The following is a 22,735-nucleotide window of genomic DNA, read 5'->3' as shown; positions in this document are numbered from 1 at the left end:
GAGGCAACACGGCGAACATGGTTCGCGGTAGGCCCTCAGGCTACAAATTGGGTAGCGTCCTATTTTCTGAAGATCCAAGTAACATAGAAGAAATATTACAACAGCTATCCGACGAAAGCGCCAAGCTACTCGCACGCGAATGTAAATCCCGCCATCAGATTTAGCCCGCAACTTTCTAAAGACCAGTTCACACGAATAATTTTTCGCTAATCTGATTTGAATCTGATTATATTGGCTGATCAAGGTGGTGTGAACGCAAAAACCAATTTGACTTACTGATTTCAACCGCCGATTAAGACCGATATTACCGTAACGCTAGTATTCGCGTTTGGGGGCATTTTTTTAAATTTAGAGTGCTCAAATATTACCATAAATCTAAAATTGGAGATTAACGCCATTTTATTTTCTAATCGAATTGACCGATTCTGTCTGGACTGGCCTTAAATCGCATCCCATTTGTAGCAACGTCTATAGAAGCCTTTAAAGCAACCAAAGACAATAGACATGTCTGATATGCTTGTATCCGAACGAACTATAAAAAATTAATGACAGATGACAGTTGTGACAGTGCGTGGGAGGTGACCGGCGCGGCGGGGGGCAGGAACGTCAAGTCAAATTTCACAATTTGTACTTGTTTCGTCACAAATATTAATTTACACCCAAATTTGTGAAGCGTCTAGTGTATTAGTGGAATAGTGAGTTTATATAACTACCAAGAAACGTTTAGGTGAACGATTTCAGCCGTCCAAACTTAAGGTAAGTTAGAGAAATACTTCAAAAATAATAATCCATGTTTATTATCCAAGTCTATAAAGTTTGTTTAAATTGCTATTTTAAGTGGTGACAAGCTTGTCTCGTAAGCTATTATAGAATTATATCGCGGGAGTTAATAACTATTAAAATAGATGATTGAAGAATCTAATAAAAATCGGGGCGTAAGTATCGCGCATGGCGATACGGTTCTGCTATTGTCCTTGTTTGATAACGATCGGGCTATAAAATTCATTGGCCATTCGAAATTAAAACTTCCTATCGATTCTGTAGTATATTTCTGTACTGTGGTGTAAGAATATAGTGTTTCTTTATGAAAAGAAGACTGGTAATCGTTTTATAGGTCCTTTCACTTAAAGTACTCCAAGGTTTGTTTACACTTTCGCTTGGTATGACATAATACGGCAAACGGATAATCTTAATCAGGGGGCCTACCGCGAAAACCGAAATTCGCAAATTGCGGGGATCTTTCTCTTTTACTCTTCGTAAGACGTAATCAGAGTGACAGAGAAAAATGCCCGCAATTGACGAATTTCGATTTTCCCGGTAGCCGCCCAGAGCCTGACTTACCAGGTTATGTATCATGAACTGTATATTCATATTTTTTAAAGTATTATTTTGAGTCACTAAACAATTAAAGGAAGTTCCTGGCTTTGCTTTTGTTCAATTGTCTCAGTCAAAATACTCTATTGTCCAGGTGACATCCCCATACACTACACCCTGTTTACCTAGAAAAAGAAGATTAATTTGTTAAATATTCTGGAATATCCTGTTAATTTTCAACCAATCATAGATACCTACAAACTTTTTACCTGGACTGGTAACAAAAAGTATTTAAAAGTGTATTTGGGTAATTCCAAATAATTAAAATTATCTGGTAATTCTGAATATTGACTCTAAATGTATGTTATTATGGGTGATTTTGGAAATATACCTTAATGCTGATGTTATCTTAAAATATCCTCATTTTTCCTTATTACAGGCAGGGTTTGCCTTATCAAATTTAATTTAAGTTCCTGATATGCGTGTTTAAACAAAATTATTAATGTGTGTAATGTGGGTTTTTGGTATTGGTAGGTAGGTGTTCGCACAGTTTATCAGGCTATATCAATTCCAAACAAACTCAACTCACTTTTGATTCAGTTTAGTGTACTACAGTTAGGTATGTATATTTTGAAAATTGTACTGTAGGAAATACAACATTAAGACTTTAATTTTAAGTCGAGTGGGAGTTGAGTTGTAAACGTGTGCTAAGACGTTTACAGGTATTTAATTATTATTTTATTTTATTTGTTACTCTTGCGGGTTTACAGTTGACCACAAAACGCTCACACGATAGTACCCATACAATGTGTACTTAATAAGTAAATGAATTATAAATTATACAAATAAGTAAATATTAGATTACAATGAAATTAAATTATGTCAAGTTACAGCTAAATAATTGAATCATATGCATGTCAGCTCTAGACTATTGGCTATTTAAAATAAACGCTTATAAACCAAGGCCGCAAATAATTTAGTTTGATTGAATGAGTTTTGGTGGACAAAACAGTTGCAAATAAGTTATTTTTTTAGATTTTTTTCTTATAAACGAGTTTCGCAATATGACCCCGTAAGGGTATCGAGAGGCATGGCAAAAACTGGAGGAGGCCTATACCCTCAAGGGGATCCCGAAATAAAAAATGAATAAAAAATCTCATGTACAATAATATTTTATTAACTGTTTTTATAATTGAATACTGTTTATATGTTATTCCTTGTAAGTGTTTAGCATGTAACACAGAAAAAAAAGGGGTCGCAAATAAAGGCTATTTTATTTTATTTTATTTATTAAGGGTATTGCAACTTTATCTAACACTAACACATAAATAGAAGCTTATTTTCGTTTTTTATGATACAGGAGGCAAACGAGAAAACGAACCGCTTGATGGTAAGCAATTACCACCGCCCATGGTCACCTGCAACACCAGAGAGCTTGTAAGTGCGTTGCGGGCCTTTGACATGGGAGTACGCTCTTTTCTTAATAGGTTTGAATGTCGTATCGGTCCGTTTATACCGTAGGTGACAGATCATTCCATAGTTTTGCTGTGTGAGGCAGGAAGTTTAGGTAATTCATTTAACAATGTGTCTTGATTTTTCTCACTTAATGATCTCATCGGAAGATCAGCGCTGGAAGTCGCCAGCAATAAGCTGCGATGAGGCCATTTTGTGGTTTCTTTCTATGTTATTCCTATATGTTGATTAATTGTCTGTGTGCTTACGAATAAAAAAAAAACTATCCTGATCTATTCTACATATTACGTAAGTTGATTTTGATTTGAACCTTAAACCGGAACTGTAAGGTTGAAATTCTATTGACAAGTATGTGGTCGATATATACTTAAAGTCAGGCCAAGATCAGTTGGCAGCGATTTTGATAGCCCACCCTGTGCAAGTGTCATTTTAAACGTCAAACTTCTTTGACGTTTAAAATAACACTTGCACTGTCTAGGCAGCCAAAATCGCTGCCAACTTATCTTGGTCCGACTCTAATTACTTATCCCTGGAAAAGGGTTAAGCATGAGCTCAAATTGAAATGATATTGATATGAAGCATTTTATGAATACTGATATTTATTTCTATTTCTAAATCATAAAGACAAATGTGACTTATCCTTGAAGTAAACAACAATTATTATTAAGAGCATTTGCGGCTTTCCATCAGATAATGGTCTGAGTAAACACTTTTTTTTCATCTGTTGGAATTTCAGTTAAAAAGGACCTTATTGCACTTGAACCATGAGGACACTTCTGTGATGGAAAGCCACAGTTAAGTGCTAATTTAGTCTCTGCCTTTACCTATTTTTTTTTCTCATTTACTCTTATTAGAACTATGAATATCGGACATTAACATTAACTAGAATCACTTTAACAAACTGTAAAATAACATTGTATTCAGTTATTATGATTGTAAACACGATTATAATATTTTAAATGACATAATATTTACGTCACAATTTTATCGAAATCGACGTATTACGATAGATTTATTTGCCCTGAAATTGCTCCTGTCAGACTTTGGTATGATCATAATTATCTTAAACTACACGAAGAAGCAACTGGTAAACAGGTGCATAGAAAAAAAATTAAGGCTTTACTTGAGTCTTAATTCATGCACTTCATTGTTCCATCGTGTCACTAAAGTGACCCAAATGTAGTGGAACCTCGATTATCCGAACCTTTAATTATCTGAACGCTGTCGTAGTTTATCGGAGCCCTCAGTTATCCGAACTTTATTGATGTGTTTTATGTTACAACATTAATTTTTAATATTCTCTTTTTATGTAAGACGGGTACGTTTTTATTTAATGTCATCCCATAAAACCCGTAAACGACCTGTGACCTGCAATCTGGAATTCCCCTGGTACGGCTAGGAGCAGGATACTAACGTTTAAAACGCGTTTTGTTAATTAATTACTTACCTTACGGGTTATTCTTACTATCTACTACCACAAAGTTGTTACTAGTGGTAACAACTGAGAATTTGAAATGAATGATGTGTTTTATGTAGTATGTAGTTTGACCAATGTATAAGTATTCTGAGGGAACAGTCCGAGGGAGTTGTTGATGACTATGAACTCAAGGTAAACCTAATGTGAGGAATGGGGTCGCTGCGCGCTCGGGAGGTTTGTAGGCGATTAAGCTCAAGAAACCAGGTAGATAATCATGTGAAACTCACGTTATATGTAAGTAATAAAGTAGGACATCAGCAATGAGTTATATTTATCTCACTAAAGTCCAGCGGTGGCAGCATGGTTCCATTTTTATCACTTGTCAATATGCCCGTCACTTTTGCGCTTACATACTTGTTAGAACGTGACAGACATGGTGACAAATGATAAAGAGCCAACCATCTTAGCCCTACAGGCCTCCCATATGTACGTAGTATATTTACATATCGCTTTCCAGTATCAGCAAAGGCATCAGCTCATTCGATAGGAATAAGTATGTGGTGAGCTTGACGACAATAATTCTACATAAATCTGTCATCTGTTCAACAAACCACGAACAGAAAAAAAAATGCTTATTTTACACGAGTTTACTGAATCAGCTGTCGACTGTCGACGTTAAACATTCCCACTTCGTATTTATCTAAGGTATATTATCAGTACCTATTGAACATTATACTAGTGAGAAAACACACAATTTAGAACTAGTGAGAATAATTCTCAGCTGTTACCACTGGTACCAACTTGGTAGTAAATAATGGGAATAACCCGTACTTCATCCTTTATCGTACTTGATAAGTATTTCATTCGATGAATGTTTGTAGCGATGTCCCTAGAGTAATAAGAATAACACATTTAATTATGAATAAAACCTATATTCTATTATTCGCTGTTAAAATGAGTCATCAAATAGTCTAGCTTATCAATCAGTCGGAATGAATAATGCAAGGTGTATCGAGTTCCCGCGCTTATCGGCCAAAAACGATTGTTAAACATTCGGCGAAAGCTGTTTATCGGCGTATGCTTTGTTTGTGTAGTGATTAGTGAGATTATTAGTTTTATTTTTAGTTAATATTTTCACTTTGACACTTTTTCCTTTATAAATAGTAATTCTGAGTAAAAGATGATGGTTTTTCGAAAAAAAAAAAATAGTATAGTAAACGGAGTGTACAGCAGACGAGGCATCTACATCAGAGAGCCTACCGCGAACCACGTTCGACGTGTTGCCTCCCTGTCACACTTACGTACAAATCTTCAAGTGCGGTAGAGAGGCAGCACGTCGAACGTGGTTCGCGGTAGTACCTCAGCTGTCAAATTCGAATCACGAAGTCTCAGACTTTATAAAGTATACAATCAATGTATCTTTGATTTTCACTTATGTAATCTTTCTTTTTTCTAGTAATCCAAGATGGCGGAGGTGGGATTCCCCGGGCAGCACACGACCACCACGACGGTCACGTCCAGCACCACGGTGCAGACCAATATCCGGTTCGATCCGCTCTACGTGCGGACGGCGCCGGGCATACTCAAAGTGGTTCAAGTTGTGAGTACTTATCTACCCCACCGATTTTTATATTATTATAAAATTAGGAGGGAAAAACAGATTTCATACAAATTTTAAAATGCTTCTAACTGCTATAATAACTAAAAATTCGAAATATACAGAAAACATACATGACCTGGGAACAAATATTCGTGCTCACGCCACAAATAAATGAGTTGTATAATTGAAGTACCTTTTTTGGTTTATAATTACAATATATTGTGCTACACCGCCTCCAAACTATCTGCTTTTTGTCCAAAGGTTGACTGGTAGAGAGTGCCTTATAGCATTAAGTCCATCTTTAATACGATTGAATCTTTTTTGTGCATTAAATATTAAATTAATAAATTAAAGTTTTCCAATTGTTTTTGCTGATTAAAACCAACTTTTGACTTGATTTTTTTTTCCAACTAAAACCATATATATCTCGCAAAATATTAACCCTCTAAGTATGAGTATAGTCTCATTCGATTCAGCGCAAAAAATTACACGAAAATGACACCTCACCTCACTCACCTAGTTTATAAAATGTGCATATTTTAAAATGAACCCCCTGCACATAAACTCCGAAAAGGGGTTAGGACCCCTAAATTTTGTTAAGACTCGGCAGATCCTCATTTCTAGTTTAAAGATAAAGATAAAAAACAAAGTTTCATGGATGTACATATTTTGCCGCCAAAATATGCTATTTTTCCTGTAGTATCTATCAAGTTTCGTGTTTCAGAGCTCAGTAAGGCTAAGATGGTCGACTCTTTATCATTTGTCACCATACCTGTCACGTTCTAACAAGTATGTAAGTGCGAAAGTGACGGGCATAGTGACAGGTGATAAAAATTGAACCATGCTGCCACCACTGGTGACATTCCTAGTTTCGAGTGTTGCTAGTTGACGTAAATAGTTCAATTCAATTCAAATATACTTTATTCATGTAGGCCTAGCAACAAGCACTTATGAATAGTAAGACAGTATTACATATAATTATCTTAATCTAATTATCAGAGCAATTTATTGATGTTGTAAATATTATTCCATATATAATACTAATGAATATAATTCATAGATCAAATTGAATACTAAAACTTTCACAAAATACAGTCATACAAAAAAAAAAATGTATAAAAAATACTAGTCTAGATTGTTTCTAGAATAAATTCTAAATGTCAAACAAATATAATAAAAACAACAAAGGAAATACATGCATTGGAATATCCATTTCATCATCATTATTCAAATATAATAAATAATTAATCATTTCGAATCACAATTAATCCCACGTTGTTTTATCATTCATGTAGTCTTGTGTGGTATAATAAGCTTTAGAAATAAGTTTACGCTTTACATGATTCTTAAATTTATTAATTGGTAACTCAGTAATATGGTTTGGAAGTTTATTATAAAATCTCACACAATTACACATGAATGATTTTTTAATTTTATGGAGCCGAGTGAAGGGCACGGCGAGCTTATGTTTATTTCTAGTATTAATATTATGAATGTCACAATTTTTCTTAAAATCGGCAATATTTTTATGCACATACAGAATATTCTCATAAATGTATTGACAGTGCACTGTCATGATGTCAATTTCCTTAAATTTATCTCTCAGTGAGTCTCTATGGTTCATTTTATATATTGCTCGAATAGCCCTCTTCTGCAGAACAAAAATGGTATTTATCTCTGAAGCACCACCCCACAGTAAAATACCATATGACATAATGCTATGGAAGTAACTAAAATATACTAATCGAGCTGTTTTGACATCAGTTAACTGACGGATTTTGCTTACTGCAAAAGCTGCAGAACTCAGTCTATTCGAAAGAGTAGCAATATGGGGACCCCACTGGAGTTTAGAATCTAAAGTTATACCAAGAAAAACTGTACTATCAACTAATTCCAATTCCTCATCCTTCACAATGACACTTGTTTGTACATGCCTTACATTACTAGTGATAAACTTAATACATTTAGTCTTATTCTCATTTAACAATAAATTATTAACATTGAACCAATTTACTACTTTAGAAATAGCATCGTTTACATCATTGTAAGCTTGTTGCTGTCGTTTGACTTTGAAAATAAGTGAAGTGTCGTCTGCAAACAATACTATATCATGGTGGGTCTTTACAAGGAATGGCAAGTCATTTATGTAGATAAGGAACAGGAAAGGTCCCAATATTGACCCCTGTGGTACACCCATAGAGACCAATGACCCCGGTGATCGCTGTCCATTCACATCGACCCTTTGTATTCTACCATTTAAGTAGGACTTAAGTAAATCCAGTGCCGCTCCTCTAACTCCATAATAGTGTAGTTTCCTGATTAATGTTTCATGACAAACGCAGTCGAAGGCCTTAGACAAATCACAGAAGATACCTATAGCATCTCGTGACTCCTCCCAGGCATCGAAGATATGCTTAATTAGCTCGACACCAGCATCGGTTGTCGAGCGACCCCGTGTAAAACCAAACTGCTTATTATGCATTAAATTATTGACGTTAAAATGTCGTACTAATTGAGAAAGAATTATTTTTTCAAAAATCTTACTGAACGTTGGTAGCACAGATATCGGTCTAAAGTTAGTGGGGTCAGAGTTGCTACCCGATTTAAATAAAGGAGTTATTTTACTATGTTTCATTAAATCAGGAAACTCGCCGCAATCAACACTGTTGTTAAATATAATTACTAAGTCAGGCGCTATAATTTCTACTAAGGATTTGACAGCATGGACAGAGACTCCCCAGAGGTCATTCGTTTTTTTGACATTAACCGAATTAAACGCCTTTACTACATCGGAGGTACAAACACGTTCAAAATGAAAATCTCCACAACACTCTGGAGCGTTATCTTTTAATAGAGTAACAGCAGATGAGGGTGATGAATTTAAATCCTTAGTTGTGAAAACTGGTACGTCAGTGAAAAAAATTTCAAATTCTGTAGCTACTTCTAAATTGGAATCTATAATTTTGTTATCAATATTTAGTTTAAAATCATTCACTCTGTGTTTCGAGCGACCAGTCTCCACATTGATTACTTTCCAGGTTGCTTTAATAATGTTGGTACTATTTTTTATTCTTTGACTTAGATAATTTCGCTTAGCTATATGACAATCTATTTTAAACTTTTTCGAATATTGCTTGACATGTTCTTTAAATTCATCACTCGTGTTAAACCGCCGTTCCTCATACAAGGCATACAGTGCACGTCTTCGTTGATGTAAGTCCGCAGTAGCCCACTCACTAAAAACTGATGCACCACTAACTACGACCGATTTTGAAGTAAATATCGCATTATAATGATCCATAAAAGTGTGAAAGAATGAATTATACATACTATTTGGACCCATATCGGAAGACAAAAAGGGTAGCGCCTGAACTAGACTTTGCTTCATTCTTTCTACGCGGTCCGAGGTTACTGGTACAAAAGTTATTTGTTTTCTCAAAGTATTTTTCCTTAATGTCTCAAATACCATTAATTGACCTAAGTGGTCTGATTCTAAATTACTGATAACTTTTTTAGTAATAGGAACAATATCAGTGAAAATATTATCTATACAGGTTGCACTAGTAGCAGTCACTCTAGTAGGCTCCATAAACATGTGGTTGAGATTACCAGATTTGAATAGATTCAACAATCTACAAGACATTGTTGAATTTTCCAAAATATTTACATTAAAGTCGCCGCATATAAATAATTTCTTACTAGAAGATGATATTTTAAGTAGCACAGAATCCATTACACTTTCAAATATTTCAAAATTACTTAATGGCGGCCTATACACACAGACAACAATAAATTGCTCCAATTCTACTGCACTTAGTTCTATAGTCCGTTCAACAGACATGGATACAATATCCTTACGTTCCTTAAATTTTAACTGATTATTTAATATAATTAACGACCCACCATGTATGGAACTAATTCTGGTGAACGAACTTCCCACCTGATGATTATTAAATTGAGGCATTAATTCATTATTTGTTAACCAATGTTCAGTAATACATAAAATATCAACATAAAAATCGTTCATAAAAAGTTCAATCTGTAAATCTTTTCCTCTAATACATTGAATGTTTTGATGCACCAGGTGGATATACTTTCCATGTTTACAGTATTTTTCATTATATTTATTTAAAACTAAATTGCCAGAGACAGAATCTTTTGTCTTAACAGCTAGTTTAAATCATTGGTTATGACTGGAACCAATTCCAAGCTCACACTGGGCTGCTCAATAGGAGCAGAGTTGTCTGCCAAATTCTTGGCAGAAATGTCAAGTAAATAGGATAGCGATAAAGCTATTTGTCTCTTGTAATAATTTGAAAGGTAACACTTACCTTTAGTCAAAAACACCATAGGCATATGGTATTTACTAACAAATTTGTTAGTGTCAATTATGATAAACTTACTACTATATGTACAAAGATTATATAGAGATATATTCAACTTATGTCTAATGTTATTTTCTGCCTCTGACATTTGCTCACAATAGGGGAATGTGAAAATAATAATTTCATGCACTGCAAGTGAATTTAACTGTTCAAAGTATTTAAGTAAATTATTTTTGTTCACATTTCCCCTATTACCCATAAGAATTAGCAGTGTTGTCTTAGAATTAATATTACTGTCATTTAAAATTTGTTTTAAGATATTTTCAAAGCTACTGTGAGGCAGACAATTGCTGATTGTACTAAGTCCCTTTAGGTGATAGTTTAAAAATGAGCTCATATTGCTCCCAATTTCATCACAATACATAATAATATTAGGTTTAGGTGTGCTTTGTTGTGGAGTGTGGAAGGAGCTATTATCATTTATTTGCTGTTGTGGTAAACTGTCACACAGGCTTGGATCGAGTACACTGGTCAACAAATGTCCAGTCGCTTGCTTACATGCACATGACTGGGCATTGGTCAGCGACTCAAACCGCTCTGAATTGTGCTTAATCTGGGATATTAAATCATCCATGGCTAAAGAATATTCATTAATCACCTTTTTCGAACTCTCATTTATTGTTTCTAGGGATTGTATAGAATCCTCCAAACTCTGAACTTTTGATTTTAAAATCTGTGTGTCAGTTTCATACTGTAGTTTACTATGTTCTAATTGAACAGAATACAAGTCTAACTTATCCACTAAATTAACATTAATTTTACAAAATCTCAATTTCTTAAAAAACAATTTATTCATTTTTGATAATCTCTGGTTTTTTTTAATCATTCTATTTAATTTAATATATTTTTTGAGTTTGTTTCCGCTGCAATTTACTAGTCTTGGTGTGGTGGATTCATTGATTAAATCTATACTAACAACAGGGTTTTCAATTGGAGCGGCAACCAACTGTGAGTCGGGCCGGACCAGTTCCTCGAATAAGTTTTGAGTGTGTGCCGCTGCAGCAATATTTTGGGCCTCCTGTAGCTCGTAGATTTGCTCGTGGGCGTCGTGCAGTGCTCTCTCTAATGAGTTGATGTCTGTCAAGGCCTGTTCATATGCTGCACTACACTCAGTAAACTTGTCAACCGTCTCCTGGAGCCGGGCCCGCTCTGAATTTACATCATTGTAAACATTTTCTAAAGAACATAGTTCCTTCTTTAACTTCTCTATACTATTAAGTGATAATAATAGTTCCTTTTCACTATCCTCTCTTTCACTAAGCAGTTGAGCACACAATTCCTTGGATTTTTTTAATTCCAGCAAGGTAATTTGGAGTTTGTCAGCCTCCTGCTGGCGAACCGCTGCAGCTGCTCTGCGAGTTAGCATTATAAATGTATTTTATAGTAGGATAGACCCAAAACAAACCAGGGAATTGCTTACTCAAGCTAAGCGATATTACGAGCGTACTTACATGAAATAGTGACGTTTCACTATGCCTACACTGTGTTCTGACTCTGTACAATGATTTACTACGCTGTAATACAAACAAAATTGGTAATAAATAGCGATAAAAACATAGAAAATATACCGAGACGAACACAAATTTAAATTTATAACCTACAACGGCTACAAATTTAAGATATTACAAGACACTTGTAAACGTCACTAAAGCACTTCACTTATTATGTATACATTAAAATTAACACTAAAACTATTTAATTCACATCAAAATGGCTTAATATTACATGAAATATAATTAAATATAGAATAATTAAAAGGGACCTAGCAAAATCAGCTGCTGATTCTTTGACAGCCAGGGTTGCCATAGTGATGTACTAATAAAGTAGTTATAGTTTCTACAGACGTTGCAAGAAATCGCATACAATTTTAGAGAGCTACCAATTCAATCGATCGACCAAATGCCGCAATTTATTGCAAATCACATGCGATTATCCGTGACGTTTGGAGTGGATTACAACCTTTAACATAGAATTATTGTCTCCAGGTGTCCAGCCTACTGGGCTTCATCTGCGTGCAAGCCGCTCGCTACCAGTACAGGGGATACGGCTCCTTTTACTCCTGGATTTCTATGATCGCCTTTTGGTATGGACTAATAACAATTAACTTATTACTATTGAAAATACGTATTTGTTTTCTATCAACTTTGTTAATTATATGTAGATGTGCGTGCGTGTGTGACGTGTGAGTGTGCTTTGATTGGCTAAAATAAAATTCTGTTTTAATTCGTCATTCCAATATTGGATGTTGTCAAGCTGAGCGTAGTGCGTAGTGTGTAGGGCATTTCATAATCCGGATAAGAATTGTTGATGGAGTCGCCATTGCCGGATACGGCAAGGAAGGAGATGATGAGTGCAGCTGAGTCGCTTGCTGCACAATTCCCGAGGGGTAATTATTAAGCTCTAGTCCTAATTATTCTACTTCTTTGATGAAAGTTCTGACTGATTATATTTTAGATTAGTTCGCGTAACTGCCGTATGGCGCTGTAATCAGAGGCGTACCTAATGTACGGCCAAGATGAGTCTGGCCTGATAATTATATAACCAACCATAATTATAGTTATAATGTAATTTTAATTTATTACTATCTTTGTCTTCTGCGTATTTTTTACTAATTTTGTTAATTATTTTTGTTACCTGTCGTAACTGTTTCACCGGAAGATCAGCGCTGGAAGTCGCCAGCAACATGCTGAGATGAGGCCATTTCGTCTTGTATAATTTTCTAGTTTGTGTCTGCTTGCTTAACAGTCCAGACCAGACGCGATTTATTTATTCAGTATAAATTTTATTTTGAGACTTTGAGAGACTTTACACCTCCAAATCTTATTAGTATTAGTACTCTGACATTGGGGACCTTTTACATCTCCAGATTTAATGTGTTTTTAACCATAGAGACTATACATCTCTTTTGTATTCTAGTAATTATTTATTTTAAGATTATTATAATGTAATGTTGACCCAGGTATTGGCTGTTGTATTTATAAATGTTGTTATGTATTTTTCATGTTATTATATGATGTTACTATAAATGTTGTATTGACTTGTAAAAGAGCCCTTGAGGCCTACTTGCAGAATCAATTTTTGAATTTTGTGTTTACCGATACATTATTACTATTATATTCCGTTCTATTATTGAATTTTGCACCAAAACAAGTTTGTTTCATTCATTTTTAGTGTTCTGAACAAAACTTTGTTCACGAAACAATTATGGAATCATGTCGGTCTTGTAAATTGGTTAAATGTGGTTTTCTCAGAGACAGTTTGACGGAGACAGCTAAAGTGTGGAACATATATAGCAATTACCGCCACTAATATTTTTTATTTTTATAGAGCTCAACGAGGGGGGGAATGCTAGGGTCGGCAACGCGCATGTGACTCCTCTGGAGTTGCAGGCGTACATAGGCTACGGAGACTGCTTACCATCAGGCGGGCCGTATGCTTGCTTACCACCGACCTAGTATAAAAAAAAATAAGTTTTGGTTGTCACCTCAGTAGCTTTTCAAGAATGAAGTTAACGAATCATCATAATTTCAGGTTCACCGGCATCCTACTCGGCCTATACCTGTTCCACCTAGTGGAGAAATTCTACAAAATCCCGTGGCTCAAGATGGAGCTCGGATTCTGTGGGCTGTGGGCCTTGTTGTACCTGCTGGCGTCCAGTCTGGTCGTCTCCGTGTACGCCAACGCGGGTTATTCGGCTGCCGCGGTGAGTGAAAAAAAAGCGGCTAAGTGCGAGTCGGACTCGCCCATGAAGGGTTCCGTACCATTTATGACGTATTAAAAAAAAAGTACTTACTAGATCTCGTCCAAACCAATTTTCGGTGGAAGTTTGCATGGTAATGTACATCATATATTTTTTTTAGTTTTATCATTCTTTTATTTTTGAAGTTACAGGGGGGGGGGGGGGGGGGCACATTTACCACTTTGGAAGTGTCTCTCGCGCAAACTATTCAGTTTGGAAAAAAATATTATAAATTATAGTAGAAACCTCAATATAATTTTTTAAGACCTATCTAGACCTAGGTTTGATGACAAAAAATATTTGAGTTTCAGTTCTTTGGGGAACCCCTAAAATTTTTTTTTTTTTTTAATAAATAAACCCGTTTATATTTATAGTTATATACTTTTAATTTGGTATTTTTAATTTATCTTGATCATAAGTTATAGTATTATAAACACATTAAAAGTTGGATCAAGTCCAACGAGAAACATTTCTTCTCTTTTTTGTTCGATGGTAGTCATACGAGTATACCATATCTGATTAAATTATTGAGCTTAATTCCATTAGAGCACTGTTTTGTGCATTATGTGTAAATAATCTAAGTTGTTTAGTGGGAGGTGGTACGATTTAACCGGCGGTACGATATAGCCGACTCTCCCCTAATAGGGTCCCGTTTCTACCCTTTGTGTACGGAACCCTAAAAAGAACCGACTTCGCGAACCACCAATTAATATGAGAGCTCTGCAAAAACCCTAAGATGTGCACTACGCGCCTCCGAATGTCCGCATTGGAGCGTGCCAACTGGACACCAAAAAAAAAAAAAAAAATAGGTACCATAACTTGTTATTACTAAAGACTTTAACCCCCTTATTCATACACGTGTACTAAAGTTACGATGCCGCTGATCATCGTTTGTCCCTTTCCATCATACCAATACGTCGGAAAGGGACAAACGATTATAGCGGCTTGTCAACTTTAGTAGACGTTTATGAATAAGGGGGTAAGTGTGCGATTTATACAATGGTTTTTTTTTTGTATTAAAAACTGATCGGCGATTGGCTCTAGTCACACCTGATGGAAAGTGAAGACAGGGCCTAAGATGGAGCTCACCGGTTCAGTAGTAGCCTATTCACTCTTGCTTTAAAGAGACCGAGGTCATATTTATCAGGGAATACAGAGGGCGGGAGCGCATTCCATTCTTTTTAAATAAAGAATAAAACTTTCAGTTTTTCGGCTATGCAGCGATGTTCGCGTACGCCATCGACGCGTTCCTTAAGTACCGCGCCGTGCAGGCCGGCGGCCTCGCGCAGGGCTCGCGCGTCGTGTCCAAGCAGACCACCGCGGCCGTCACCGTCACCACGCCGCCCAGGGAAGGTTATTAAGCTAGTCCACTGCATATGTTAAGCTATGTTCTAGTAGTATTATTTGCTAATCGGATAGTATATTTAATTCGCACTAGGTATCAGCGGGTAACGACGAATTCACTGACATTTTTACAAGACAAAGATCAAAAAAAAAAATTTTCTATTATCTGTGCGGAAAGCGTCTGCGCTAAACGAAGTCGCCGTTGTCGGGTTCCGTCGAACAAAAAAATTGCATCACACCTCGACCAGTTAAATAAGGCCTCAGATCACATGTTTATCGACCTCGGCTTAGGCTTGGTCTGAGGTATTTCTTATTTTACTACTCTTATCTATTTTATTACACGCCTCTCAGACACTAACCCCCTTATTAATAAACGTGTACTAAAGTTACGATGCTGCTGATCATCGTTTGTCCCTTTCCATCATACCGATGCGTCGGAAAGGGACAAACGAAGATCAACGGCATCGTAACTTTAGTACACGTATATGAATAAGGGGGTTAGTGATGTAAATATATTTTAGAAACCTTGGCTTGTAAATATGTTTATGAACTCGACCGTTCCTTCCGCCTATATCTACACTAACAATTAGATTAGATCAGCGATCTCTAAACTTCAACCGGCAGGCCGATACACTGGAATGACGCCATATTTGTGGTTGGACTTGAGAATTTTCTGTTTTTCGACAATAACTTTTTATTGTCCTAACAAATATCTATAAAATTTAGTTAGGAACTTGGGAACCTTTTCAGGAATACCCCTCCAAATTTATACGATTCTTTGTCAACACCATAACATCATGAACATTTGACTTGTTATCGTAAAACAGGACATTTCTCATGTCTAACCACAAGTATGGCGTGATTCCACAGTGCGATACAAGACTACAAAAAGTGCAAGATTCATACGGTCCACGAAAAGTTAGTGTAGGCCTGGGGCCCATTTCTCGAACCGTATTAGTTTAATATTATTAGTGTGTTCCGTGGTAACCCATACGATTTAACAGTTCGTATACTAATAATAGTCTAATACCGTTCGAGAAATGGGCCCCCGGCTGTAGGCCTCGGGTCAAAAAGTATGGAGACACCTGGATTAGATCATCCGATCTCGGCCTTCGGCCTCGCATACATATACGCTCGAGCGCTCCAAGCCTTTGGCTTTAGTATGTTCTTTGAACTCGTTCTATGCGTTATCTGAATTACATTTCTGTTAGACAATTTTCTTCATGCACTGGCTAGTCGATAAAAATTTAAAATCTTTTTTTAAGTCGTTGTGGGCGAATAAACTTTTAGACCGATATTAATCTGTTTACGACTTTTAAACTTCAATCGCAAAATTCGCTTACGAATATATTACTTTAAATCATTTTATGTTATACATATTATAATTACAACAAGCGAATAGGGTTGTTTCCATCTACAAATCTTAGGGCAGAATTGTATCCCAATAAATTCTTTTGGATTATAAGAACATGTTAAACTACTTTTAGGGGACCTGTAATGACCATATTTTTGTAAATATTGAATTTAAAATATCCTTTGGCACACGTCACGTGACCAAACTCGAAACGTCATTGAAGATTCTGATGACGTCACAACTCTCGGATTGACACTGTTGACAGTTACGCGATAAACAACAAATGACAAATGTCAGTTGACAGTTCGTATATTCTACGTGTGTATGTAGTTATGTGTCAAACCGTAAACTGTGACGTCACACAATTTTCAAAGAGCGTTTTGGGCGCGAAAGCATCTGTCAAAATATATTTAATTAATTTAACATATTTAAAGCCGTTTTTAGTATAAAAGTTGAATTTTAGGGCACATTTTAGTTAATATAGAACGTAATACAAGCGTTTCAAACAATTGGAAACAACCCTATTGCTCTGTAATGAATTTTAATTTAGACAAATATTAAATTGGAAACGTGATTTCTTAGTCACTCCAGAGACATTTTTGATAAAGCCTGACACGTGAAGTTTTGGTCTAAAACTTGTTTCACCCAAGTAGAATGTAGTGGAAACAACTCTTATGAAAAATGTAGGATAATTTGGAAAGACAATTACTGCTTTTAATAATCAATTTGTCTGTATTGGTTCAAATTAATTTTCTTTAGTATATAAGCTATGCCCTGAAAAAATTACGTGCTGCAATAGATATATTCTAAAATGTTATATATTAGTTAGCTAATTTATATTATTATAAGGATAACAGTATCTTTGGAGTATAGAATATGAAAAATCCTGTATTTGCTTTTAATTTCATCCTTATATAAAAAAGACAAATAAGAAAACGAACATACAATTTTTACTGTAGTCGGATGTAAAACGAATTATGTACTAACATTTAACATAACGCATAGGTTATTTAATTTTTATCATTATCACTAAGAACAAAGGTACTTAAGTAGGTACTGTATTTTTGTTAATTATTTAAGTGAAATTAAAGTAATCACCAAAGAGCAATGGAAATCAATATTATTCTTTTGACGACCGGTTTGGCCTAGTGGGTAGTGACCCTGCCTACGAAGCCGATGGTCCCGGGTTCAAATCCTGGTAAGGGCATTTATTCGTGTGATGAGCATGGATATTTGTTCCTGAGTCATGGGTGTTTTCTATGTATTTAAGTATTTATAAATATTTATATATTATATATATCGTTGTCTAAGTACCCTCAATACAAGCCTTATCGAGCTTACTGTGGGACTTATTCAATTGGTGTAATAATGTCCTATAATATTTATTATTATTTATTCTTAAAATTCCGAATGTCTTAATGTCCCAGTATTTTTGTATACAATATTTCTTATGGATAAATCGCTCAACAATTTTGAACTGTATATTTGTAATTTTCTTATATTTCATATTGAATTTTTGAAAGCAATATTTTTATGCATAATTTACTCATAAACAGCTATCACTTTATGGAATTATATAAAAAAAATATTATTAATTATTATATTATACACACACACACACACACATTCTTATATAAAATCTTTTTTTTAACATTTTGATGTTTTTGCGTTTAGCCATATACTACTAGGTGAATGTGTAAGTCCTAACGAAATAATTATTAATGTTTAATGTATTAAATTTAAATAAATAAACAAATATTTTTTTAAATTTAAATAACAACGAACTAACGGAAACGTACCTGCCTTAATAAACGTTATACAATAATTTTCGAGCTAAAACTAGGAATACTGTATTATTTTTAATTGTAAAATCTGGTAACATTAAAAATAAAATATGTATTTAGTGTTCATCATATATTATTTATTATTTATATGGTAATTTATACACCGCTATTCTTATTGTTATTATTTCCTATTATGCATTTCATACAAGCAGTTAAAATAGCACTATAGTTAAGATGTTACTTAAAAGTTAATTATTGGACATTATGAATTATTTCAACATTTCTTGTACAGGAGAGCAAAGTATGTTTTGCTGCGAGCGCTGCATTTTTTAATTTCGAACAAGTGATTTATAACTCGCTACGCTCGTCATTTTTATTTAGAATCTTGAATGTACTAAAAACTTAAGTATATTTTTTATTGACATGCATTCACGACATTTTTATTGACATGTTATCAATGATTTTTTAAACTTATTACTAATGGCTTGTTGAACTGTTAATCAATTAACTTGTATTTTAAAGCATTTGGTAATATATTCTAGATATAAGACTTCTTACCACCGCAATCGTCCCAGTACTGTGCCTTATTGGTTAAAAATATTGACAAATGTCATATACATTTTATAAAATTTAATAAATCACATTTAAAAATTAGCTATTAACCTTTTGAACGCCACGCCTATCGCACGCGGCGCCTTAACCTTGTCGGTACGCATGAAGGTTGATATTGGCCTGTAGCCGCGCGCGTCATATGACGTCTTTGGCGGTCAAAAGGTTAATTATATTTTCTATGGTTACAAATTACATTAAACTACAGCAAATACACCGCTTTCGATAATTATTTGTTTGTTTCAAGCAAAAACTAACTTATGTACCTTTAGCAAATTACTCAATAGGCAAAAACATTTTTTTTTCGAGAGGTGTATCTGCTGTGTTGTTCAATCTATTTTAATACTAAGAAACAGTTAAATCTCTACTTAAGAGCACAATCACTCAATGTTATCGGACATATTTATACACGTTGCATTTCGCAAATTCAGTATTTACACTATTATCGATCTAGCAATAAAATTATAATGTTGATATGTTTGTTTTATTTTGAAGTATTTTATTGAACCTATCCCTACTAATATTTATTTATTTATTTATTGTTCGGAGAACCAACAGCTATAAATTGTACAATAGTTATATATATAGATAACAATGAGCCAATTATAGGTTCCCACCGGTAGCAACAGGTTAACAGATAATTGGTGGCGTTACCACTAATATTTTTAAATATTAATACTTATTATATTATATACTGAACAAAGAAACCAAAACTTATCAGTAAACTTAATAAGTTAATCGATACAACAATATGCCAACACATACGACTCGCTCACTCAAGTAATTTGTCTGTTAGAATCCGTCTTATAGTTGTGATGTTGCTATTAAATATTATTTTACAAATTACTGTTTGTCTATTACCTCTTTATGCTTAAGAGTCCCCAGCAAGCTCAGCCGGATATCACCTTCCCATACAAACGGATTTAGTTCTCATTTTAAAACTACGTGTTGTATTGTAATGAAACTTTGCGCATACATTGACATGAGGTATATCTATCCCTCTAATTGGTATATAGCTCCAGGATATAAAACAAACGAAACAAACCTACAACTAGTTTTGTATGTTTTTTTAATTCTACGTCGGTGGCAAACAAGCATACGGTCCGCCTGATCGTAAGCAGTATCCGTAGCCTATGTACGCCTGCAACTCCAGAGTTACATGCGCGTTGCCGACCCCTTGAGCTCTGGCAACCTTATTCAACGGCAGGAACACAACACTATGAGTAGGGTAGGGTATGAAAAACTTAAATTCGCTGTATTTTTTAACTATGATATCTGAAGCTATATAAACTAATTACAGGTAATATACCTTATCCATTATGTACAAAGTTTCAGAGCAATCTAGCTAGTCGTTTTAACCTTTTGAACGCCAAGAACACCTAAAGGCGTCGTAACTAGTGCCCACAGCGCCAAGGACGGCTATAGGTGTTATGGCGGACGCTGTCAAAGTAATAGTTACCTGCGGCGGAAATGATCTGGCAATATCGATTATAATTTCTTAATAATATTTTCTAAAACACTACTAAACACTAGACTTTATTAGACTAGTAAATAGAATTTAAGTATGGCTCATGATTTCATGATTTCATTTTTTTTATGCTGTTGGTATGTATGTTAACATTATGTACTTAATAATGAACCTCCAGGTCTATGATTCTTAAGTATGTTAAGTACTCTACATTGTACTTCAAACCCATTTGTATATGTGACTGTTTGTGTTCTAAAAAATAAAAAAATAAAATAAAAAAAACATACATAAAAATCAGCCATGAGAATTTAAGAAAAGTTAGTAATATTTTGACCTAACTTTAGCACCTTGGGAGTCGCCCAGAAATCATGTGATCGATTAGGATGGGGGTGGGGGTAAGAAAAATATCACAAATGATCACGATGGGGGGAGGGGGGATCAGAGAAGATATCACGTGTAATTTTTTTTCAAAGCGGTAAAGCATATTACTCAAAAATGTAATCAGATCAAACAATCCGCTCTATTTTAGCGGATTGTTTGATCTGATTACATTTTTGTAGCCTGGTAAAGGGTTAAAGTGGCGCCATAATAGATCAAAGGCCATCATTTCGAGCGATGGCGCCATAACCTTTAGGTTCTTTTTAAATATTTTTGAAAACAAATGTTAGCTGGAAGGGTTAAAAAGTGAAACATTAGTTTGGTTTAAACAATACGTTTTATTAATCCTTAAAAGTATTTGAATATAATAATAATTTATAAATGCATATAAAATGTAAATATTTTTTTATATTAAAGCTTCAGGCGTTTGATGTCTTCCATTTTGAAATCGGTTCTGAAAAAGAAATTGTTGATAATTAGTAGACATATCACTATGAAGGTCCGTATAAAAGGGAATAGGGGATCGAGTGTGATATAAATTGGGAGAACGGAGAGAATTTTGTGCGAAGAGTTGGATAATTCCGCAAGGAGGAAACCTGGGCTGACTGTCCATAGACTACACAAAACCGGCAAGTCCCTCAAGATTATGGGCGATAATAGTCAACTGGTAGAATTGACTTTTAAATGATGATTTTGGATGATACATTTTTAATTAAGTTCATTTGGTTTGTGTTTTTTTTGGTATTTCATAGTTAGTATTTTCCTCGCGTTGGTGTGGTGAAAAATGTCGTGTTTCACACGGAGGCAAAGTTTGTTTTACCCTCGCGCCTTGAAATCCTCGCAGCGCTCAAAATTCCACTTCTCGAACCACTCGCTACGCCCGTTCAATTTTGGAATCTTTCGCTCGCTCAGGTATCAATATTAGCACGGGCGGTTAAACAACAACTTTACCGCCTTGTAAAACAAATAATTATTGAGTGATTTTTTAAACACAGCAAGAGATTGAGCAAGTTACTGTAACTACTAATATTATCGTCAGTGTAATAATATTAGTTTAGTACCTATTTTACTAACATTTTATACCTCAATCCGAAGGCAATGCCACTTATAAATTATTAGTTTATAAATCTTAGTGGGAATTGTCTCAGGATGTAGGTTGCACTTATAATGTAAAAACCAATATCCTCTTTTCTGTAACATCTGCCTATGTTTGTTTTTTTCCCCAATAAAGAAAATAAATAAATAAAGTTAGTGTATACATATTATTGGCACTGTTTCCGTATCGATATGATAGTTACCTGCGTGCGAGCAGCTCCCTCTGCCGGCGCGGCGTGAGCCTGGCGGCGGGCGGCGCGGCGGCGGGCGAGTCGGCGGCCAGCAGCGCGGCGGCCTGCGCCAGGCGCGCGCAGCGCTCGCGCGCGCCCGGCGCGCCGCCCGCCCACGCGGCCAGGCGCCGCGCGCGCCGCTCCACCACCAGCCCGCCCGTCTGTCACGGAATATAATAATGTTTTCCTACTCCTCTACTGTTATCTGTCATTTATGCATTCATTAACACGAATATAAGAACATACATAAAAGATTTCAAGAAAAGTCTATATTGTCTATTCCTCATAAAAGCTCTTGTGCTTTTAATCGCTATAACGTTACTGCGATTAATGGCTGCCAACCTAACAAAACCAAAACGAATACAGTTTTAAACTAAGTGCATTGCTGCCAACTTACAAAATATTCATTTGGTTGCATAGTAAAAATAATTACTTCATAAGTCAGAAACACGCATGTGACACCCGTAATATAGCAACACCCATAGACTACGAATACCGCTTAGCGTTGCTTGTTAGTCTCCGTAGGCTACGGTGGCCAACATTGA

At 35.2% G+C, this 22,735-nt stretch overlaps 1 protein-coding gene across 2 annotated transcripts; it reads left to right on the top strand.

Annotated features, from left to right (window-relative positions):
* The first annotated feature begins 302 nt into the window (after nt 1-302).
* LOC133518373 (CKLF-like MARVEL transmembrane domain-containing protein 4) lies at nt 303-17,515 on the top strand. Of its 2 annotated transcripts, none has more exons than XM_061852049.1 (5): nt 303-756; nt 5,661-5,804; nt 12,175-12,272; nt 13,721-13,892; nt 15,134-17,515. In XM_061852049.1, exons 2-5 carry the CDS (start codon nt 5,670-5,672, stop codon nt 15,287-15,289), a joined length of 561 nt encoding a protein of 186 aa, XP_061708033.1. In that variant the 5' UTR covers nt 303-756; nt 5,661-5,669; the 3' UTR covers nt 15,290-17,515. The 2 variants fall into 2 exon arrangements, with proteins under 2 accessions (XP_061708033.1, XP_061708034.1); XM_061852050.1 differs by lacking the exon at nt 303-756 and adding an exon at nt 801-1,139.
* The last annotated feature ends 5,220 nt before the right edge of the window (nt 17,516-22,735 follow it).

The sequence above is a fragment of the Cydia pomonella genome, chromosome 5, assembly GCF_033807575.1.
Source record: "Cydia pomonella isolate Wapato2018A chromosome 5, ilCydPomo1, whole genome shotgun sequence".
NCBI classification, from domain to species: domain Eukaryota; kingdom Metazoa; phylum Arthropoda; class Insecta; order Lepidoptera; family Tortricidae; genus Cydia; species Cydia pomonella.
This window is presented reverse-complemented; position numbering and strand designations above follow the sequence as displayed.